General features: G+C 40.0%; 1 protein-coding gene across 6 annotated transcripts in view; it reads left to right on the forward strand.

Moving 5' to 3' along the window:
- The window catches only part of LYN (LYN proto-oncogene, Src family tyrosine kinase), a 115,179-nt gene that overhangs the window by 51,529 nt on the left and 40,938 nt on the right, over positions 1-22,712 (forward strand). For 3 of the 6 annotated variants that reach the window (XM_025477765.3, XM_049103775.1, XM_025477767.3), the window contains exons 2-8: positions 3,393-3,529; positions 6,453-6,498; positions 7,739-7,844; positions 9,141-9,239; positions 9,361-9,464; positions 10,185-10,334; positions 11,149-11,301. In XM_025477765.3, the coding sequence (XP_025333550.1) occupies positions 3,398-3,529; positions 6,453-6,498; positions 7,739-7,844; positions 9,141-9,239; positions 9,361-9,464; positions 10,185-10,334; positions 11,149-11,301 (790 nt within the window). In that variant the 5' untranslated portion in view covers positions 3,393-3,397. The remainder of the gene's footprint in view (positions 1-3,392; positions 3,530-6,452; positions 6,499-7,738; positions 7,845-9,140; positions 9,240-9,360; positions 9,465-10,184; positions 10,335-11,148; positions 11,302-22,712) is intronic. The other 3 variants (XM_025477766.3, XM_049103776.1, XM_025477768.3) reach the window with 1 other exon arrangement.

Genomic DNA, 22,712 nt, shown 5'->3' on the forward strand with positions numbered 1-22,712 from the left:
TCTAATATTTTGAACAATTTTATGAAAAAAAGTAATATAATATCCCCTTATTTTCTCTCTCCTCCAACTTTTTGGTTTGAAAATAACAAAGCCACAGGAAAAAAAATAGACTGTCCTCACCTAGATTCACTGATTTTTTAATGTTATGCCACATTTGTCTCCCCACTCCCTTCTCTTTCTCATATTGGCCAAAGTGGTATAACTTGCAGACACATGAGACTCCATCCCTGCATACATGTGTACCCATAACCTAGGATGTAGACAATCTTTTGCATAACCACAGTGCTGTCATCATATCACCTATGAAATCCAACAACTCCCTAATGTTATGTTCAAACATATTCAGATTTCCCCAATTATCCCAACTGTGTCCTCCTCCACCCCTGCCCCCCATCCAGGATTTATTCAAGGTTCACCCATTGTGTTTCTTTAGTCTCTTAACATGGAATCGTTTGGACATCACCCTCTACCCGCTGTGCTTTTCAAAGTATCCAGACTAGTTACACATTATGGATTTTCCTGATCATTTTGTTCCTCTAACCTCTGTTCTTATAGAGGTTTCTGTGTCTTTTTAAACAACTGAGGTGGATTTCACCTCCTTTCCTTTTTCTCATCCGCCTTTTGAAGAGGAGTCACGATGAGCATGTACAAAGGCAGACGGTTAAAAAAAAAAAAGGCAGACGGTAGCAGCCAGAGCTGCTCCATCCATTCATTCTTGCAGCGCTTATTCTCTGCATACCTGTTCTGCACAGACACTGTGTAGCTGCCTGTAGCTGCTGGGAATACTGCCCTGAAGAAACAGGCTGGGATGGGCACTTGGGTGGCTCAGTCAGTTAAGCATCTGCCTTTGGCTCAGGTCACGATCCCAGGATCCTGAGAGTGAGCCCCCATTGGGCTCCCTGATCAGTGGAGAGCCTGCTTCTCCCTCTCCCTCTGCTTCTGCTCTCTCTCTGTCCAATAAATAAATAAAATCTTAAAAAGAAAGAAACAGGTTGGGAGCTCCCCTTCTGCCTCAATTCTGGTGGGGGCTAACCATGAATTAACCAGTATGTAATGGGATGTCAGTCACAGTTAGAAAAAGAAGAGTGATCTTTCCAGTAGGATCATTAGTGAAGACCAGTCTGGGCAGGTAACATTGTGTCTAGATCTGGAGAGGGTGGGAGAGAGAGACAGAGAGACAGTGAGAAGGAAAGCAGGAGAGAGAGACAAGCAGATACAGAGACACGGGGAGAGACAGCCAGACAGAGACAAAGAGAGAGTGGGGCAGCTGGCCAGGCAGTGGGAGTGCAAGCAGCCAGAGGCTCCGTGGGGGTGGGGGTGGGAGTGGGGGTGCGGTCAGAGCGAGGGGGAAGCAGAGTGCCTCGAGGAGTGAGGGGTGGAGGAGAGGACCCTCCGGGGCCTCCCCCTGTACCTGGCTGCGTGCTCAGCGGTGGGCACTGTGAGGCCTCATCCAGGTCCATATTCCCTCCTTGTGTAACATCTTTGTGGACGATCAGTGAAACACAGCTTTTGGGGAGGGGGAGTGGAAGTTAAGACTGGTGAAAAAGAACTTGCCTATTTACTTATCACCTGTAAAACCTCTCTTGCTTATTTACAGGTCAATTAAAAAACCCTCCTCCATTGCAGAAACTTTAGCATATTATAAAAAGGGGGCTGTTTTGAATCAAAGAAGTACTTGCTTCCCCTTTATTTTGGGAACTGCACCTCACTAGTTTCAGAAAGAGGTGTGACTGTCATTTAGAGGCTTCATATATCCAAAATGAGATGATAAAACAAGTTGAAGGTAGCAGCCACCCAGAAGCCTGCAGGACAAGCTGCAGAGATGAGCTGTGGCTGCGGTGCCCTGTGGATGACAGTTTGACAGTTCAGAGATCTTGAGATTGCTTAGAACAATTCCTCCCCTGGGAGTTATTTCCTGATTCCCACCACTTCCTCCCCCAAACTCCGAATCATCTTTCCCTCCTCTAAAGTTCTAGGCAGTGGTCCCCAAATGGCAGTGTTTCCGAATTCCACAGATTACTGCCCTCCCAGCCCTCCCTGCCTCCCTCCCCCCACCCTCCCGCCCTGCGGCCCTCTACTGGGCCGCAAGGAATTTCCTGGAATGTGTCCAGGGAATCTGTTCTGTTGAGTTTGATGATTCTGGTGTTCCTTCAGCTTTGGGAACCACTGCCCAATGGGACCTTCTAAAGCAGCTCATAACAGATTTTTTTGCTGTTGTTTTTAATGTACAGATTCTGTGAGGCAAGATTCATATCTGACTTCAATTTTTGAAATCATCTCTTTAGTCTCCAGAGTGCTTTGTGTGGTACAGTTCTCTGTACATCCTAGTACTAATCGAAGAAATGAATAAAGGAGTTTAGCATTCAGAAGCATGGTGATGTCATTCATTCCGCACTGGTCAGGCCTGAGTCCCTTCTGTCCACGGTTCTTCTTCCAAAGTATTGTGCATGGTCATGGCTTGCTGATGCCATCATTTGTGCCACTAGCTCCACCCTCTTTCCTGGTTTCCACACTCCCATATCTTCCCTTGAAGCCCACTGGATCTCATCATCTGGGTGCACTTCCCGGCATGGCCTCTCCCATGTCTCTCTTATTTCCAATCTTGGTGAAGGCCACCACCATGTTCCCAGGCCCCAAGCCACGTTCAATCAGAGCCAGGTTCTGTGCCATCCAGCTCATAAGCATGCTCACCTCTGGGGCCTCAAGACCCCTCACTTCACCTCGCACATTATGTCCTGGTGAAATGACAAGGTAAGAAAACCAACTCTCCAGCCTGGCACACAAGGTGTGCCTCCCTTTCCATTCTCATTGTAGAACTAGTTCCCTGAAGGGATCATCTTGACCCTGTTCCCTGAAAGAGTAAGATGAACCAGTTCCTGAAGGGGTACAATGAACTAGTTCCCTGAAGCGGCCACGCTATCTCAGGATCAGTATTTGCATGTGAAGTTCCTTCTTCCTGGAATCCCTTTACTGACTTTGCCATGTGACTGGCATCCCTCCCATTTTGACTCACAGAGCATTTCCTTCAGGACTTTCCCCTGGTGACCTTTCTTTCCACTTGTCTGAGTTAGGTGCCCTTTCCTAGGTCCCGTGTGTCCTCTAGCATTGACTCGCCACAGTGTAATGTAATTTTAAATCACAAATCTCTGCCACAAGAATATGACCCTCTTTAGGGCTCAAGAAGTCGTTGTTGAATGAATGAATGAATGAATGAACACATGAATGAACAAGCAAATGGGTAGGTGAACAGTATTGACCTTTGAGTTTGTGAAGCTATCTATAATAAAGAAGGAAAATGTATTCTTTTGATTCTTTATTAATAGAGATATTTTGGTAGCTTGAAGCCAGTTCTAAAATGGTAAAACGATGTCGTTGCTTTTATATTCCTACAGGAAATATGGGATGTATAAAATCAAAAAGGAAAGACAATCTGAATGACGAAGGAATAGATTTGAAGACTCAACCAGTACGTAATACTGACCGAACTATTTATGTGAGAGATCCAACGTCCAATAAACAGCAAAGGCCAGTAAGTAGATAGTCTCAGGGGAGAATTCCCACAGCAGGATCAAAGCATGGCTGCGTAATTTAAACGCCAAATCTGTAACGTGTGCATGCAAAAAATCAGATCCATCACTTGGGCCTCAAATAATTTTTGATATGCTTTATAACTTAATCCTTTAAAGAGTTTGTAGACATTCTCGAGATAACCAGGCCACTTATTACACAAGAAAGGGCCTTTGATCCTCCTCTCATATGTAAAGAAAATCATCTTTCATATTGCTGGTGCAAAGACCCACTCTTTATATATAAAGATAAATCTATTTATCTGAACTCCTGTGACTTAGGATAAGTGGTAAGATTAGCGCAGTGGTCTGGGAGCAAAAGGAAATTCTGCATTCAAATTGGAAACTAAAATAAGTGCTAATATGCCCCTTGGCATATCACATTTTATCCTATATCTTGTCATTCTTCAGTTAATTCCAAACTGTACAGATTCCAAGTTGTCATGACTTATTATAGAGAATTAAAAGATTAAAAAAAATGCACAGCTAATTCTGTCCCCTGACCTTGGACATTAAAGTATCTATACCAGAAATTTTATATGTGTAATATGCTGTTCAATGAAGTTGGGAAATGCTGGGCAAAGAAAGACCTAATACTTTCCAGTTTCATGGAGAAGAGAAACAGAGCATTTAATAGTTGGTATGTTAAATTCACTTTATTTCAGATGTAAGATCTTTTGTCCTTTCCATCTATTTTATATATATATATTAAATAGGAAATGTAGGAATTTATATATGTATAAATTCCTATAGCCGAGTTTTTATAGAATTCCTAAGCATTTAAGCTGGAAGCAGCCTATTTCAAATTAGCCCCAATGCCTTTATTAACAATTTTCAAGTTGTCTCCAGCCTGACATGTTTTAAATATAATGCCTTAGCATTAGAGAAGTATATTATTGTTACCAAGCCTTCTACAAGCTCTTTCCCACCACTCCCGATTATCCTGTCACTATGAGCTATGTCAAAGTCTCATGCCACTGTTGAAATTTTTTTTTTTCACTGTTGAAGTTTTGAAGTCACTGTTGGCCTTCTATAAAAGAAGTGAAGATGAAGAGTGAATATATTATTGCTATTATTGTACACAATGTTTCTAGTTAGATAAATTAATGGTATAATTATATATATGAAAACTCAAAATGTATGGCTATAACTTTAACAATTTAGTGACGATAAATACCTAAAATACCTATAAAAACCTTTAAAACATTACCTAAACAAGTATAAGTGTAGAACTATATTGTGTAAACATAATTAATAGAAAAGAAAATGATTTAAGGAATTGGAGTTACACACAGTTTTCTTATGATAGATTTTAAGAGATCTCATTAAAAGAATCTGGTCTCCTATACTAGGCATTTTACATATTTTGAACCCAAGTTTTCTTTTGAAATGATGAACAAACATGCCCTTTATTCAGAAAAACAAAGGCAAATCATATAAACTTACATTTTTATTCCTATTAAGAGTAAAAGAGGTTAAAAATTGAGTTGGAAAGCAGAAATGGTAAACAGGGTTGCAATATTGCGACTCCCTCACGGATGCTGTGTTTTAGTCTGTGCCTTCTGTGCCTTTAACCATCCATCTCTGGTTAAAGTTGCCCTTGTTTCCTGAGCCCATTAGCTTGGCCTTAGCCCATGGCCACGGATAACGCTCCCATCTGTGGCCAGATGTGCCAAAAATGCACACACCCTGGCTTGGTGTCAGAGGAGCTCTGATGAGCCGGTGAGGTGGAATCGATGGAATGCAACAACACCCCGAGGAAAAGACATTTTAAAGAGAGAGTCATGGCAGATGAGTTGCATATATGTATTTTGGGCTTCTAAAAAGCCCGTTTGCAAATTAAAGACTCTTTGGTATTTGAAAATCAGCTTGCTGCTTTCAAAGTGATTTAATTAGTTTTTCATCTTCTAATTATTTCCTCTAAATCATTTGTAATTGATCATGTATCGTAATTATGCAAATCCACATGATTAAAAATATCAGTCTAGAACTTCTTAAAGTAAGTATTCAAGGATAACACGGACTCACGATGTTCTGATACCGGGACGTGCAGTCATGCCCCCTCCTCTGCTGCCCCGACCTTGTAATTAGAGATTTTATCATGGGCTAACTTTCATCAGAAATTTAAATTTCAAAAAAATGAAAGAAAGAAATTTAAATTTCAGTGCAAACTGTTTTTGCCTCATTCCATTCAGTCACTTAATCAAAGGGAAAAGTTGCATAAGATTTGTGGGCATAGGCCTTGGACAGTACTTTCCTTACCAGGGGCCCATGACTTCTTACCTCCTCCCCATGATCACTGAGAGAAAAAGGAATTTGATTTAAGAGATCATTAAGGTGGCTTTGTGTCCCACAGACCCTTCCTGCTAATTCACCTCCCAGCCAAAGTAATGGGGATGCCATCTGTCCCCTTGACAGAAGCAGGGTCAACCTCAGGAAGCCTGGATCCCTCAGGACTTGTTCTCAGCTGCTAGTGACAGAGGCCTGACTGGTTTTATTTCTAAACAAGTCTGGGAAACGTGGAGATCAGTCCTGGGTAAACTGGGGGTCCTGGAGAGCCAGCAGGGACCCAGACCATCCCTGTCTTCTGCTCTGCTGTCCCTGGTGCCTGGCTTCCCTGCTCAGACTCCAGCCTGTACCTGTTCACTTCCCGTCACCTCAGGCAAATGCCTGCTTTCAGGAGGGAGAGCCCTGTCTCTGAGCTGTGTAGGTGGGGACACAGCTCGGCAACATGCTTTCTCTGTTCTCCTCTTCTTCCTGGCTTCTTAAATTAGCCATTCTAAGCCTTATTTGCTACCATGAGAAAAGTGATATAATGTACAACATGAATGTGAGTAAGAAAAGCTAAACATGAAAATCTTTTTCCTAACAAATCTTCTTTCCTAGGTTTCAGAATCTCAGCTTTTACCAGGACAGAGGTTTCAAACTAAAGGTATGTTTACATGGCAACACAGTGGGGTTTTTTGGATTTTTTCCCCCTTTCTTTACAGTTAGAGATGCTATAAGGTAGTCAGCTTGGGTATTCTTGTTTATATTTTCATTGTAGAAAAATACATGGGGTCACCTGGGTGGCTCAGTGGTTGGGCGTCTGCCTTTGGCTCAGGTCGTGATCCCGGGGTCCTGGGATCAAGTCCTGCATTGGGCTCCCTGCAGAGAAACTGCTTCTCCCTCTGCCTGTGTCTCTGCCCCTCTCTCTGTGTTTCTCGTGAATAAATAAATTAAATCTTGAAAAAAAATACATGTAGTATAAAATATATCATTGTAACCATTTTTTAGTGTCCAGTTGAGCAGCATTAAGTACACTCACATCATTGGGCAGCCAGCACCACCATCCATCTCTGGAGCTTCATCATCTCCCCAAACTGGAACTCTGTCCGAATTAAGCACTAACTCCCTGCTCCCCTACTCCCTTCAGCCCCAGGCAGCCACTATTATACTTTCCATCTCAATGATTTTGACTACTCTAGGGACCGCAAATAAATGGAATCTTAGCGTGTTTTTGCCCTTTCATGTCTGGCTTATTTCACTTCGTGTAATGTCTGCAGGGTTCATCCATGTTGTAGCTGGTGTCAGAATGTCCTTCCATTTTAAAGCTGAATAGTATTCTGATCTGTGTACAAGCCACATTTTGTTTAGCCATTCATTTGTCACTGAACATTTGGACTGTTTCCTCCTTTTATTATTATTATTTTTAAAGATTCTATTTAATTGAGGAAGAGAGAGAGAGTGAGTGAGCATGACCTGTGTGGGGAGGGAAGAGCAGAGACAGAGGGAGAAGCAGACTCCCCCCGAACATGGAGCCCAACATGGGGCTCCGTCCCAGGACCCTGAGATCATGACCGGAGCCAAAGGCAGACGCTTAACCAACTGAGCCACCCAGGTACCCGTGTTATCTCTTTTTAGCTATTGCAAATAATCCTGCTCTGAACATGGCTGTATCATTTCTTAGATATAGAGCTGGAATTAAGTATAGTGGTAGGGTCTGTATGATTGGAGATAACATATACTGTATCCAGTGTGTGTAATATGTTACTTACTGCAGACCATGTGGGCTCTGAGCCCCCACTAGGCAGGAAACACACTCATTATTCATTATGTGCCTGATAAAGACTTGTTAAAATGTTACCATTGATGGATTCTTGAAAATTTTCCCTTTCCTCCTTCATCTTTAGATCCAGAGGAGCAAGGAGACATCGTGGTAGCCTTGTACCCCTATGATGGCATCCATCCAGATGACTTGTCTTTCAAGAAAGGAGAGAAAATGAAAGTCCTGGAGGAGTAAGTACACCTATGCACACTGTGCCTGCTGTCCCTTTTCTCTAGCCACTGAGTCCTGTCCCCTTCGATTTGCTTCCAGTAGCCCAGCAATAACCAGCCTCGCTGCCTCCTTGCTGCTAGCAGGGCTTTGGAAGTATAAGGAATATGGCCAAAGGGATCTTCCCGCCCTCTTGTCCTGACTCACAGACCTGTGGCTCAGACCACAGGATCTCAGTACTGAGAATATGGATTTCCCCCTAGTCTTGCGCACATTGTCATCTTGGCCTGCCAACCAGGATTGGAGGAGGGAGCCCCCTTAGTAAGTACAAGGTGCTAAGTGGTTAAGAACAGTTATCGCTTACTGGCTGAATGTGAACCTGGACCTAATCCTGGCCCTGCCTCTTGAGAGCTGTGTGATCTTGACGAGTCACTTCAACTCTATACCTGAGTTTCTTCACTTATGAAATGGAAACGGCAGTACCTCTGTCGCCGGGGTTCATATGAGAATGTTGTGTGCATGTGTGTATGCAAATAGTATAGGCATCCAGTAGGCCACAGCCTGGTGTCAGTTGTGGTTGTCCTTCAAGTCTGACAGTCCAGGAACCTGACTGTGTGGGGGAATTTGAGGATCATAGTTGAGGCTCATGAGGACCCCTCCACTCCTGTCTCCTTCCCTGGCCCTGGCCTCCTCCTTGACTCCATGCTGAGGACAAGAACGTGGGGATGAGCCTACCTGCTTGGAATTGCTTTATGGTTTCTATTTCTTATCACCAAGCATCTCCCTATGGAAATGGGATGTTTTAACAAAGGTGTTTATAACGTCAGAGCTGTGGTTCACTGTTCTCTTGACTCCTATTTCTGTAAGGATCCTACGGCATTTCTTAGACATCCTGGGAGAGATTACAAACATGTTGCTTCTGCAAGATAGGAACCATTTTCACCAACTCTTGTGTGTGCAGCACTGAGCACAGTGACCCAGTTGTGAGGCTGTTTTCCTTTGCCTGAGTCTCTACACATATTTTTATTTCAGCAAAAGGAGTGAATTTTCCCACTGGATTCTGGGGTTCCAGGGATCTTCCCACCCTCCCTCACCCCCTAAAAACAGACACCTTAAAACAACTGCTATTGCAGCTCTTGACTCTTTAGATCCAAACACTTATTTTTTTAAAGATTTCATTTTTTTTAGAGTAACCCTTACCTACACTCAACATAAGGCTCAAACCCACAAGCCCGAGATCAAGAGTCACATGCTCTACCCACAGAACCAGCCAGATGCCCCTGCATACAAAAACTTTTTGATGTCTCTTTCTATTCCAGACTTGGAGAATGGTGGAAAGCTAAATCTCTTTCAACAAAGAGAGAAGGGTTCATCCCCAGCAACTATGTAGCCAAAGTGAACACGTTGGAAACAGAAGAGTGAGTCCTTACAGTTGCCATCTTTGATGGTTTTGTTTGCTGCACTGGCTTTCTTTTGCATTCCTTATCTTTTTCCTTCCCTGGAGCATAACATCTATGAAATGTGAAAATGTCTTCTCAGGTGGTTTTTCAAGGATATAACCAGGAAAGATGCAGAAAGGCAGCTTCTGGCGCCAGGGAACAGTGCTGGAGCTTTTCTTATCAGAGAAAGCGAAACATTAAAAGGTAGGAAGTGTTTTAAGTCCTCTTATAAATCACTACTTAGGAAATCATTCTTAGAAATTTAGCATAGATTTCTTATTTAAAAAAAAAAAAAAGGGACGCCTTGGGTGACTCAGTGGTTGAGTGTCTGCTTTCGGCTCAGGGCATGATCCCGGGGTCACGGGATGGAGACCACATGGGGCTGCTTCTCCCTCTGCCAGTGTGTCTGCCTCTCTCTCTGTGTCTCTCATGAATAGATAAATAAAATCTTAAAAAAAAAAAAAAAAAAAGAGAGATGTGCTGGTAGTGAAAGTGTTATAGTTTGATAACAATAAACTCAAATGATTAGTTTTGCTACTAAAAGTGACATAGAAAGCAGACCTAATTACGGCCATTTCCTACCAAGCTTTATGTTTGCTGAGCCTCCTACACTATGATTAAGAGTAAATCTTGAAATTTTTAAGAGGAAGAAAATCAAAATAACTTTCCAATTCAGCAAAATAATAATAATAATAAATCTAGCCTGAAGAAGGAATGTGACATGTTGGTAAGCTACAGAGCAACAACATGGTAGCTTCATGTGTCAGGTAGACTTTTTACAGGACTTAAAATTATGCACTACATACATACTTGATTTACATTTTGCATATTTTATGGCCAAAAATGTGGACTACAGTGTTGGGTAAAGCAGATCTTACTTGTAAAATACAAGCATAATCTTTACTTGTGTTTTTCCCCCCACAGGAAGCTACTCTCTTTCCGTCAGAGATTATGACCCTGTGCATGGTGATGTTATTAAGCACTACAAAATTAGAAGTCTGGACAATGGGGGATATTACATCTCTCCACGAATCACTTTTCCTTGTATCAGCGACATGATTAAACATTACCAAAGTAAGTGAAAATTGAAGGTTGGCCAAGACAAAACAGATTTTTTGTGAACCGGAGGGGGTCAAGCACTTTTTTAGATTAAAATTCTTCTACCTCATACTTCTTTTGGATGAAGTTGGAGGATCATATTCTGAAATTGATTCTAAGTTAATCTATAATTAACTATGCATCTACAGTCAGATTTGATCTTAGTGAATAATTATCCCAGCTCTTCCCACCTCATCTATGCTGTTTGACAGTTAATGTTCTAACACTGTGAAGTGGAAGATGAATATTCTTTTCACGTAGTGCATATTTTTATAACACATCTTTAAATATTTGGCATCAGAATGCAGATTTGCAGCTCTGTGTCTTTGTATATATATGTGTATATGTCTGGGTAAAAGAAGACAGAAATAACAAGAAGAAAATATTTACAAGTGGCAATTCAATGGTCCTCTGTCTCCAGTGCCACGGGTTTCAGCCCTGTGAAGCCAAACCCATGGGTAGTCTTTATGTTCATTCCCTGTGGGGTTAAAGTCGATTGTAGGGGGCAGCTGCAGGAACTGTTTACTTCTGCTCCTCACTCCGAGGGGATACACATGGTAGGTTTGCAAATGGTACTAATGGATACAATCAAGTGTGTTTTAATCACATATTGTTTTTCCAGTAAGAATTTTCAAAATTACAATTAGACAACAGGTACCCCCATAGGATTTTAGGTTCTAGATTACGTCCAGCTGGAAATGATCACACTAGGAGTCGAAATTTCTTCATAGATCCTAGTAAAATACAAAGTAGGACATTTCTTAACCTTTTTTTTTCTCTTTCAAATTAGAGCAGTCAGATGGCTTGTGCAGAAGATTGGAGAAGGCATGTATTAGCCCCAAACCACAAAAGCCATGGGACAAAGATGCCTGGGAAATCCCACGGGAATCCATCAAGTTGGTGAAAAGGCTTGGTGCCGGGCAGTTCGGGGAAGTCTGGATGGGTGAGTGCGTGGCTCTGGATGAGGCGACCAGAGAGTTAAGGGCTCAAGCAAATTTCTGTCCATTTTCTCAGCCGAACATTAAGCCATGTCAGAAGCATCACTTCTTTTGTTTTGCTCTGCCCACCTGGCACGAAAAACTGGCCTGCAAAAATGGTTTCATTGGCCTTTCTTCATTGTAATTCTCTTTCTTCTTTTTAAACATTTTTAAACAATTTTTTTAATGTTTAGTTGAAATATAGTTGACATATAATGTTATATTCATTTCAGGTGTACATTTCAGTGATTGGACAATTCTATATGCTGTGCTCTGCTCATCATGGGCAATGTAGTCACCATCTATCACCATACAACATTATTACAATACTATTGACTATCTCTTCTATGCTGTATTTTTCATCCCCATGACTTATTTATACTATAACTGGATGTTTGCACCTCTTCATCCTCTTTACCTATTTCATTTCTCCTCCCCGTAGTGACTCTCTTTCAAATTAAAAAGTGGGTTTTTCTCCTGATTGTTTTGTCTACTTGTTCATGATTCTCTCATCACCAGATTCTCATTACCATATTTTAAGTGCAGGAAATTTGCCTCCCTCTCAGAGAAAATTATATTCGGGGTGAGGATTGTCCTTACCAGTGGGTATAGTAAGAAGCATCATATTTATTGCAATTTCTAACCAAGAAAGTTTCTAAAGACGCTCCAAGTGCCACCATTGATGAATCATTCCTTACTGTTAAGTCCTGCCTTCTCAGGCTGACAAGAGGTACAATGAAATTAGAGCAGTGACTTCTCCAGGGGCTTTTCCCCCATCTGTCTTTTCTAAAGTTTTTACAGTGAATGTGATTTTTTTCTTTTATGATAGAATTTTTAAAACCTTTTTTTAAAAAAAAAAAAAAAACCCGTGTTCTCTTTGAGGATACAGTTGCTTTTGTTAAGGATGATATGTGAGGTCATACACATCTTATTGGGTCACTTTCTGTAGTAGCTTGGTGTGACTGAAAGCAACTATATTTTCTAGAGAGACGAAGGAGTAGCAGCTTTTAATAACATGCAGTCCCAGCCGAGCAGAAACTAAACTCTGAGGCTGCTGCAGTCACATAGGCATTTCACTTGCCCATCCAGGGGTCTGTGAGGGAGAGGTTTCTCCTTTAAAATCCTGCCCTCTGGGATCAGAGTACTGCCAATTTTCTCCAGTTACTGTTGCTTTAGTTGAAGCATCTTTTAAATGCATCAGATACTGACACAGTATGCTGTGAACATATCATGGAATTCAGGTAAATTATAATTACACAACCTGACTCTCTTCATTTTGGTTGGCATATTCCAGAACCAGTCAGTAATGCCTACGAGGCACACCATCTCCATCCCAGTCAGCAGATTCGTGGGTGTGAGTGTGTGCTCCAGATGTGGCCTCTGCTTGTTCACACTCTGTGGCCCAGGTCATAATATCAAACTCCCCCTTTATCTATCTGCCTTTTCCCCTTTTTTTTGAGGTAAAATTTATGTAACATAAAATCAGTCATTTCAAAGTGAACGATTCTGTGACATTTACTACATTCACATTGTTGCACAACTACCACCTTCACCTAGTTCCAAAATATGTTTATCACCCCAAAAGGAAGCACTGTCCCCATGAAGCAGTCATTCCCCATTTCCCTTTTCCCCTAGACCCTGGCATTCTTCTTTCTGTGTCAGTGAACTTGACTAGTCTAGGTACCTCATGTAAGTAGAATCATCCAGTATTTGCCCTTTTGTGACAGGCTTATATCACTTAACATAATGTCCTCAATGCTCATCCATGTTGTAGCATATGTCAGAATTTCATCCTTTTCTATGGCTGAATACTGTTCTACTGTATGGATATACCATAATTTGTCCATTTATCTGTTGTTGGATATTTGGGTTGTTTCCACCTTTTGGCTATTGTGACTAATGCTGCTTTGAACATTCATGTACGATTGTGTGGACAAATGGTTTCATTTCTCTTGGGTATATATATTCTTTTAGGAGTGAAATTGCTGAGTCATATGGTAATTCTGTTACTAACTTTTTGAGGAATCATCAAGCTGTTAGCTGCTCATTTTTTAAAAAGCCACCTTCTTTATTCCTCTTTATTCCTCTGAGGTATTTGTATTTATTTCTTTAAGTTTTTTGGAAACCCACAGAATATGGGCAAGAATTGTATAATAAACATTGCAAACCCTCACCTGGGTTCACCAATTAGTGATTTGCTATATTTGCTTTATCTCTTTTATACATACACACACATACATATTTTATTTTATTTTTCTTGTTCTTGTTGAGTCACTTGAGAGTGAGTTGCAGATGTGATGACTTTTCACCCCTAAATACTGAAATATGTGTCTCTTAAGAGCAGGGCCAATATAGTACATGATGCATTGGCCATGTTTAGGAGCTCTAACATCAATACATACTATTATCTAATACAGAGTCCAGAATTTCTCTAGTTGTCCCAGAAATGCCCTTGAGCTCCCTGGGATCAGGTATTTTCATTTAGTTTACATGTCTTCTGTATCCTCTATTCTGGAACAGCCCCTCAGCCCTTCTTCATCCTTTATGACACTGATGTTTTATAGAACATGGGTTGGTTGTTTTGTGAAATGTTCCTTATTTGGGTTTTTCCATGATTTGGCTCAGGTGATGCCTTTGCATGTGAATAGTATCTAAGTAGTAAGTGATGCTGTATCCTCAGGGCACACTTCCCCAAATGTGTCTTCTCCAACCCTACTGACTCACTGAGAGAACCAGGTATCTGCCTTCTCCTTCTGGCCATCTGAGTGCTCTTTCCTCCCTGTATTTACTGCGACTTTGACTGGGGAGGAGACGATGAAGTAGAAGGACAAGAGGAGGAGAAGAAGGAAAATCCAAGCTATACAGTGACCACTGGCCCCCTTCTAGGCACATATTCATCCATTATCTCTCATACTCAAGGCAGTAACCCTGTGAGCTAGGAATTATTGTCATCATTTGATAAAACAAAGACACTAGACTCAGATGAACGACTTGCCCAAAGTCATTCAAAGCAGTGAAGAAGCCAGCTGCTCTAGCATCCTGAGACCTGGACTTGCTTGCTAATAAGCTATTTACAAGTTAATTTGACCTCATCAGTTTCCTCATCAGTAAAATGTGAAACAACTATCTCCTCAGCTGCTGAAATGAGAATGAGATTATATACCTTGATGTGTTTCTTATAGAATATGGTTCTGTGCACTCTGATTTTATTATCTTTATTTTACAGTATTTGACCATAGTCACTGGAAGCTACATTTCAGTGGATTTCCCCCAATTTCAATCATGAGTTCAAACTATAAATAATCCAGTTAGACCTGCCTGTGAATGTTTGCCAATAGAGGAATTGCATACTTGTCCTGAAGAGAAAAGTAGAGGGAGCTTAACTGGGGTCTAGTCATCTGCTCTAAAACAGTAACCCTGCATATGAAATGATGATTTGGAGTTTTGTTCAAACTTCCTCATGTTCAGCTTCGAGGCCAGGATAAAGGCATCAAACTACATGCTATTTGCACTGGAGAGATAAGAGATAAGATCTGCTAGTCTGGGAAGTTATCGATTTGAGGAGAAGAGATTATGCTAGTCCTCTCATGTTTTCTTAAAATTGTCTTGAGAGTTACTAGCAAGTAGAATGGTAACCTCTTTGCCAGCTTTGACTTGTTGATGCTCACAGGTGACATATGCCAGCCCAACTCGGCAAAGAAACTGACAAAGGGGTAAAGCTAGCGTAGCAACAGGGGGTACACCCTAACTTCTGTCCTGAGTGCTGAAATTGTCACCTGCAGCTCGAGCACATTGGTCTTTCTGAGGTTAGGAAAACCTCTGCTTCCAAATGCAGATATAGTAGATTCTCCTGCCCATTGCTCACCCTTTCCTGTTCATGAGCTTCTGCTGGCTGCATGCTAAATGTTCACACTGATGTTAGAGAACATTTTTTTTAGCATGTGCCCAGCTGGTGGGAGAAACAGATTGAGAAGACAGGAGAAATGAGGCACTGGGAAATATGTAACCGTCTATCCTGAGTGTTACTTGGATTTAAACTGAAAGAGGGTAAAAATCTTGTGGAAATTCACCATTTGAATAGATTTGCTAATCATTTTGTATGTGTGGTAAAATGCATTGACATTAAATTTACCATCTTAGCCATTTTTAAGTGTGTCATGGACATTCCCATAATACAATCAATTTCCAAAGCTCTTTTTATCTTGCAAAACTGGCTTCTATACTCTTTAACCAACAATTCCCCTTTCCCCCCTCTTCCCAACCCCAGTCAACTACCATTCTACTTTCTGTCTTTATAAATATGACCAGCCTAGATAGCTCAAATAAGCAGAATCATAAAGTATGTACATTTTTTGTGACCTGCTTATTTCATTTAGCATGTCCTCCGGACTCACCCATGTTATAGCATGTGACAGAATTTCTTTCCACTGTAAAGCTAATATTCTATTATGTGTATATATCATCATTTGCTAATCCATTCATCCTCCTCTGATAGACACTTGGGTTGAGTCCACCTTTTGGCTATTGTGAGTAATGCTGCTATGTACATGGATGCACAAATGCACAAATTTCTCTTTGAGACCTTGCTTCTAAATCTTTGGGGGTATATACACAGAAGTGGGATTGCTAGATCACAGGCAAATTCTATATTTAAATTTTTGAGGAACTGCTATACTGTTTTCCATAGTGACTATACTTTAGATTCCCACCAACATCGTTCTTTCCTTCCTTCCTTCCTTCCTTCCTTCCTTCCTTCCTTCCTTCCTTCCTTCCTTCCTTCCTTCCTTCCTTCTTTCCTTCCTTCCTTCCTTCCTTCCTTCCTTCCTTCCTTCCTTCCTTCCTTTCTGAGGTAGCCATCCTAATGGGTGTTAGATTGTGTCTCATTGTGGTTTTGGTTTGCATTTCCCTAGTGATTAGTTATGTTGAACATAACTGTTCATGTGTTTATCTTCTCATATTTACTGGCTGTTTATATGTCTTTTTTTGAGAAATGTCTATTCAACTCCTTTGCTTAGGTTTTAATCAGGTTGCTTAATTTACTAATAAAGTTTTACAAGAGAGGCTCACCTAAAGGGTTATAATAGAACCTAGCTTTTGTAGGCATGGTGTGAGGATCAAATGACATGACTCAGATGAGCACTTAGTGGACAGGACTCAGAGAACCATTGTTATTATTAAATGCTGAATTTTCTTGCAAAGAAAGTATGGTAACATTAGTGCAAAGACTGAAATAGGGGAGATTACTCAGGATTTCCTTACTCAACAAAATGTTTCTTGTTGTGTTTTTTTTTTTTTTAGATTCATTTTAGAGAGAGAGTGAGCATACACACGTGTGTGTGCATGCAGAAGTTGGGGGAAGGGCAGAGAGAGAAGGAGAGAATCTTCAAGCATACTCCCTCCTGAGCATGGAGCCTGATGCAGGGCTCAGTCCCATGACCCATGAGATCATGCCTTGGCCTGAAACCAAGAGTCAGACACTTAACTGATTCAGCCACCCAGGCACCCCTATTTCCTGGGGGTTTTTTAATTAAATTTTTTATTTTGAGATAATTATAGATTCATATGCAATTGTAAGAAATAATAGAGAAATGAAAACATGTCCATGCAAACACTTTTACATGAATATTTGTAAGAATATTATTCATAATGGCTAAGGAGCATAAACAACTCACATGTCCATCAGTTGAATGGATAGAGAAAAGGTAGTGTATCCATACAATGGAATATTATTCAGCAATAAAAAGAAACAAAGTACTGACACATGCTTCAATGTGGATAACTCTTATGTTGAATGACAGAAGCCAGACAGGCACAGAGGACCACATATTATGTGATTCCATTTATATGAAATGTTGTGCCAGGCAAATCTATAAATACAAAGTAGATGAGTGGTTGCCTTAGGTGGAAGGTTGGAAAGATGGGGATTTGACTGTTAATGGATATGATGGAAATATTTCAATTATTGTGCTGATGGGCTCACAACTCTGAATATATAAAAGCCAATGAATTGTATACTTTAAACAGGCAAATGGCATGGTATACGAATTGTATTTCAACAAAGAGGTCCCATGTAACCTTTACTCAATGATATTATTGCTGGGATATTGACATTGATGGTTGTTTTTTAATCATGCTTCTCTCTTTCTAGTCTTAAAGAAAGGAAGGAAGAGGAGGTAGGAATGGGGTGGGGAAGGAAGGAAGAAGAAAGAAAGGAAAAAAGAAAGAGAAAAGAACAAAATAGAAACTTCGACCTGGGATCCTTTGCAGATATGGTTCTGTCAGGAAGCTCTGCCTTGACTATTGAAATCACATCATTATGTTGAGTGCAAATGACGGAGAAATACTGGGAATAAAACCAAAAGAATAATGATTGGTGACATTATTTTCTGCAGCAGAGGTCAAAGAATGCCCCTCTTCTAGGTGTGTCTGTGTGTGTCATTCCAGCTGTCTGAGTGCTGGTGTAAGAGCAAGGTCTGCAATTTAGGGCTATCTGAATTTCGTTTTTTATTTCTCTTTTTTACTTAGTATCTTATTGCTCAAGAGATGAGCAGTCTAGTTTTTCTCTTTGATAGAAAAAGAAGAAATTAAAAATTATTTCACTGTTAAATTAACCAACTAAATTCTTATTTTTGTGTAGCTGGAGGAATGGTTCATAGACTACTAGTCACATTTCATGGGCTGGACTTTTTTGGTCTGAAAAGCAGTGAACAAATACTAGGAAGTGACCTGTTCTAGGGGAGGAGAGGTGGGGATAAAAGAAAAGAGTTTCTCCCTCAAGCTGTTTCCTCTCGTTCGTGTGATCCTCTTGACATCTGGCTTGGTGACACGTTTTTTTCCACTGTGGATTATTGGATTCAGAGGGAACTGACTGGTCAGTGAAGCCAAAGGTGATGTTTTGTGTTACCACTTGGTCTACGAAGAGACTTTGTAGAAGAAAGGGAACTTGTTTTGAATTCAATTTTGCTGGATAAATTTTCATTTGAGCCAACCACCTTGAAATTCATCACCAAGCAACTTCCAAAATCAACTGCATGCATCCTTTTTTTAAAACCAGATTTCTATTTTATGATACTTAGGGGCTTTTTAGCAAATTAGTCACACCTGAAAACGGAGCTCTCTCAAATTGTCACTACCAACTTTTTTCCTTTTTTTTTTTTAAAGCTTTTATTTATTTATTTTTGAGAGACACTGAGAGAGGCAGAGACATAGGCAGAGGGAGAGGCAGGCTTCCCATGAGGAGCCTGATGCAGCACTCGATCCCAGGACTCCGGGATCACGCCCTGAGCAGAAGGCAGATGCTCAACCACTGAACCACCCAGATGTGCCCACCACCAACTTTTTTTAACTGCGCCAAAGTGGCATTCTTCACTTTCAAATGATTTTTTTTTTTCGAAATCATTTGCATCTGTGATGCCAACCTGAGTCTCCATGACTAGATTAATTGAACCTACACCCTACTGGAGAATATCTTGAGAAAATATGATTTCAGTCTTCACACCGAATAAACATCATGCCTTTACTATAAGTAAAGTACTACCTGCCCTGTTGTTTAAATACCCAGCCCCAAGACACCAGTAAGTGGGAAATGCTGCCATTCTTGAGCTGTGCTCGACACAGCTGTTTTATTCACTGTTCATCTGAAACTCTTTATCAGCATTTTTAATATCTTTAGCAGCTGGGCTATTTCCTGATAACTTTTCCCCTACCCTTGGAAAGCATTTTTTTATTCATCCTTTACCCATAATTTTATATGATGTAAAGTCTCAGTGAGATTCATTGTTCAATGACAAAGAACAGTTTTGTTTCTTTCATTTTTATTACTGTTTAATATAACAAACAGATGAAAGTATGTACAACACAAATATCCAATATCACAAATAATTACAAAATGAAAACTGCTGTGGTAGATACTGACCGTGGCAGGTACTGACTGAGGTCACATGTTGGAAGCTTGCCAGCACCCAGAAGACCCCACTTCCCAACCCCAACCTCTCCGTCCCCAAAAGATCATCCCCCAAAGGCAGTGCCATTCTGACTTTTGTGATAATTTCCTTTTCTTTACACTTCTGTTATTTCTGTATGTGGGAGTGTGCAGCCTCAAACAATACAGTTTAGTTTTGCCTGTTTTTAAACCTTATATAAATTAATCATACCAAATGTACTCTTCTGTTCAGCATTATAGTTGTGAGGTTCGTCCATGGTTTTGAGTGTAGCTACAGTTCATTTACCTTCATTGCTGTATTGTATCATGTTATATTTGTACTCAAGTTGTACACTGGTTTATCCATTTATTTCACTATTTGTTGATGAAACTGGACCTGTTCCTAGTTTTTTTTTTAATTTTTTTTAATTTTTATTTATTTATGATAGTCCCAGAGAGAGAGAGAGAGAGAGAGAGAGAGAGAGAGAGGCAGAGACATAGGCAGAGAAGCAGGCTCCATGCACCGGGAGCCTGATGTGGGATTCGATCCCGGGTCTCCAGGATCGCGCCCTGGGCCAAAGGCAGGCGCCAAACCGCTGCGCCACCCAGGGATCCCTGTTCCTAGTTTTAAGCCACTATGGACAATTATGCTAGGAACATTTTTGTACTGGTGCAAAGAAAGGTACATGCATTTCTCTAAGGTGGCCAGGAGTCCATTTGCTGGGTCATGGGAGTTTGCATCTTCAACTTTGCTAAATACTGCCAACTCTGTTTGCAAAGTGCTTGTCCTAGCAAAATGTACAAGAGTTCTCAGTATGCCGTTTCCTGATCAACAGAATTATATCTGGAAAGAGGTGGGCCGCAGGTCAGCACAGCCCGTGTGTGTGTGTGTGTGTGTGTGTGGTCATTCAAGGTGATTGCACTTGAAAGAAGGCTACTCTGTCAACATCCTTCATGGACTGCTGGGAATACTGGTAAAGATAGAACCTTCACAGCTGAATTTCACTGATGCTCAGAAAAGAGCACAGAAGGCCTTGGAAAGCTGCCCTAGTTTCCCTACCGGGGTCATGGGCTCACCAGCACTCACATTTTCAGGCTTTGTGATTTTTGTTGAGCTGGGTGGTGGTTTCTTCCTATGGCTTTATTTGCATTTCTCTCAATAAGATTGAATTCTTTTTACATGTTTATCAGCTATTTGGACTTCTTTTATTTTTTTTTAATTTAAATTCAATTAATTAACATACAGTGTATTATTAGTTTCAGAGGTTAAGTTCAGTGATTCATCAGTCTTATGTAATGCCCAGTGCCCATTATATCACGTGCCCTCCTTAACGTCTATCACCCAGTGGACTTCTTCTGTTTGAAATGCCCATTCAAACCTTTGTCTATTTTCTATTTTTCTTATTGATTTATAGGAATTCTTTATATATTCTGGACACTAGTCCTTTGTCCGTTTGTCAGTTACATGTGTCAAAGAGAGTATATTTTCTTGTTGTTGTGCCACTGATATAGTCATGTAACTGAGGATCTATGTATAAACCTTTTTTTGCATTTTATATATATTTTTTGTATTTATTATTGAAGTACAATTGACACACAATGTTATATTACTTTCAGATGTACAAAATAGTGATTTGACAATTCTATACATTACTCACTGCTCACCAAGGTAAGTGTAGTTACCATCTGTCACCACATAACAGAATTGCAATATTATTGACTATATTCCCTATGCTGTATTTTTCATCTCCGTGACTTATTTTATAACAAGTGGTTTATTACCTCTTTATTCCCTAACACCTATTTTGCCTCTCCCCACACCCCCCTCCCTTCTGGTAACCACCAGTTGTTCTCTGTTGAGTCTGATTTTGTTTTTTTATTTGTTCATTTGTTTTTGTTTTTGTTTTTTTTAGATTCCACATGTAAGTGAAATCATATGGTATTTGTCTTTCTCTGACATATTTCACTTAACATAATGCCCTCTAAGTCCATTTATGCTGTTGCCAATGGCAAGATATCATCTTTTTTATGGATTAATAAATTCCGTTGTGTGTGTGTGTGTGTGTGTGTACCAGTTCTTTATCCATTCGTCTACTGATAGACACTTAGATTGCTTCCATATCTTGGCTCTTGCAAATAACGCTGCAATGAACATAGGGGTGCATATATCTTTTGGAATTAGAGTTTTCATTTTCTCTGGGTAAATACCCAAAAGTGGAATTACTGGATCATATGATATTTCTATTGTTAATTTTTTGAGGAACCTCCATACTGTTTTCCACAGTGGCTACACACATTTACATCCTTACCAACAGTGCACAAGGGTTTCTTTTTCTCCACATCCTCACCAACACTTATTATTTCTTGTCTTTGATATTAGACATTCTGACAGGTGTGGGGTGAGATCTCATTGTGGTTTTGATTTTCATTTCTCTAATAATTAGTGATGTTGAGTACCTTTTCATATGCCTGTTAGCCATCTGTAAGTCTTCTTTGGAAAATTGTCTGTTCAGGTCCCCTATCCATTTTTAATCAGATCATTTGGTTTTTCTGGTGTTGAGTTACATAATCTCCTTATATATATTTGGATATTAACCCCTATTGGATGTATCATTTGCACATATTTTCTTCCATTTGGTAGGTTGTCTTTTCATTTTGTTAATGGTTTCCTTTGCTATGCAATAGCATTTTGGTGTAGTCCTAATAGATTGATTTTGCTTTTGTTTTCCTTGCCTGAGGAAACATATTTATAAATGTGTTGCAAAGGCTGATTTTCAAGAATTTACTGCCTATTTTTTTTTAGGAGCTTTATAGTTTTAGGTCTTATATTTAAATCTTAAATCCATTTTGAGTTTATTTTTGTGTATTGTGAAAGAAAGTCGCCCAGTTTCATTGTTTTGTATGTAGTTGTCCAATTTTCTTAATGCTACTTATTGTAAAAACTATCTTTCCCCATTGTATATTCTTGCCTTATTTGTCACAGATTAGTTGACCATACAAGTATGAGTTTATTTCTGGGCTCTATTCTATTCTATTGATGTGTCTATTTTTGCGCCAGTACCATACTGTTTTTATTACTGTAACTTTGTGCTGTATCTTGAAACCTGGTATTGTGATGCCTCCAGCTTTCTTTCTTTCCTGTTCTTTCTCAAGATAGCTTTGATTCTTCAGGGTTTTTTTGTGATTCCATACAAATGTTCAGATTATTTGTTCTAGTTTTGTAAAAAATACTATTGGCATTTAGATTGAGATTACATTGATTCTATGAATTGCTTTGCAAAGTAAGGTCATTTTAACAATATTAATTCTTCTAATCCATGAGCATAGTATATCTTTCCAATAGTTTGCATCATCTTCAGTTTCTTTTTTCAGTGTTTTATAGTTTTCAAAGTACAGGTCTTTTACCTCTTTGGTTAAACTTATTTCTGGATATTTTATTATTTTTTGGTACAATTA

The sequence above is a fragment of the Canis lupus genome, chromosome 29, assembly GCF_003254725.2.
Source record: "Canis lupus dingo isolate Sandy chromosome 29, ASM325472v2, whole genome shotgun sequence".
NCBI lineage: Eukaryota > Metazoa > Chordata > Mammalia > Carnivora > Canidae > Canis > Canis lupus.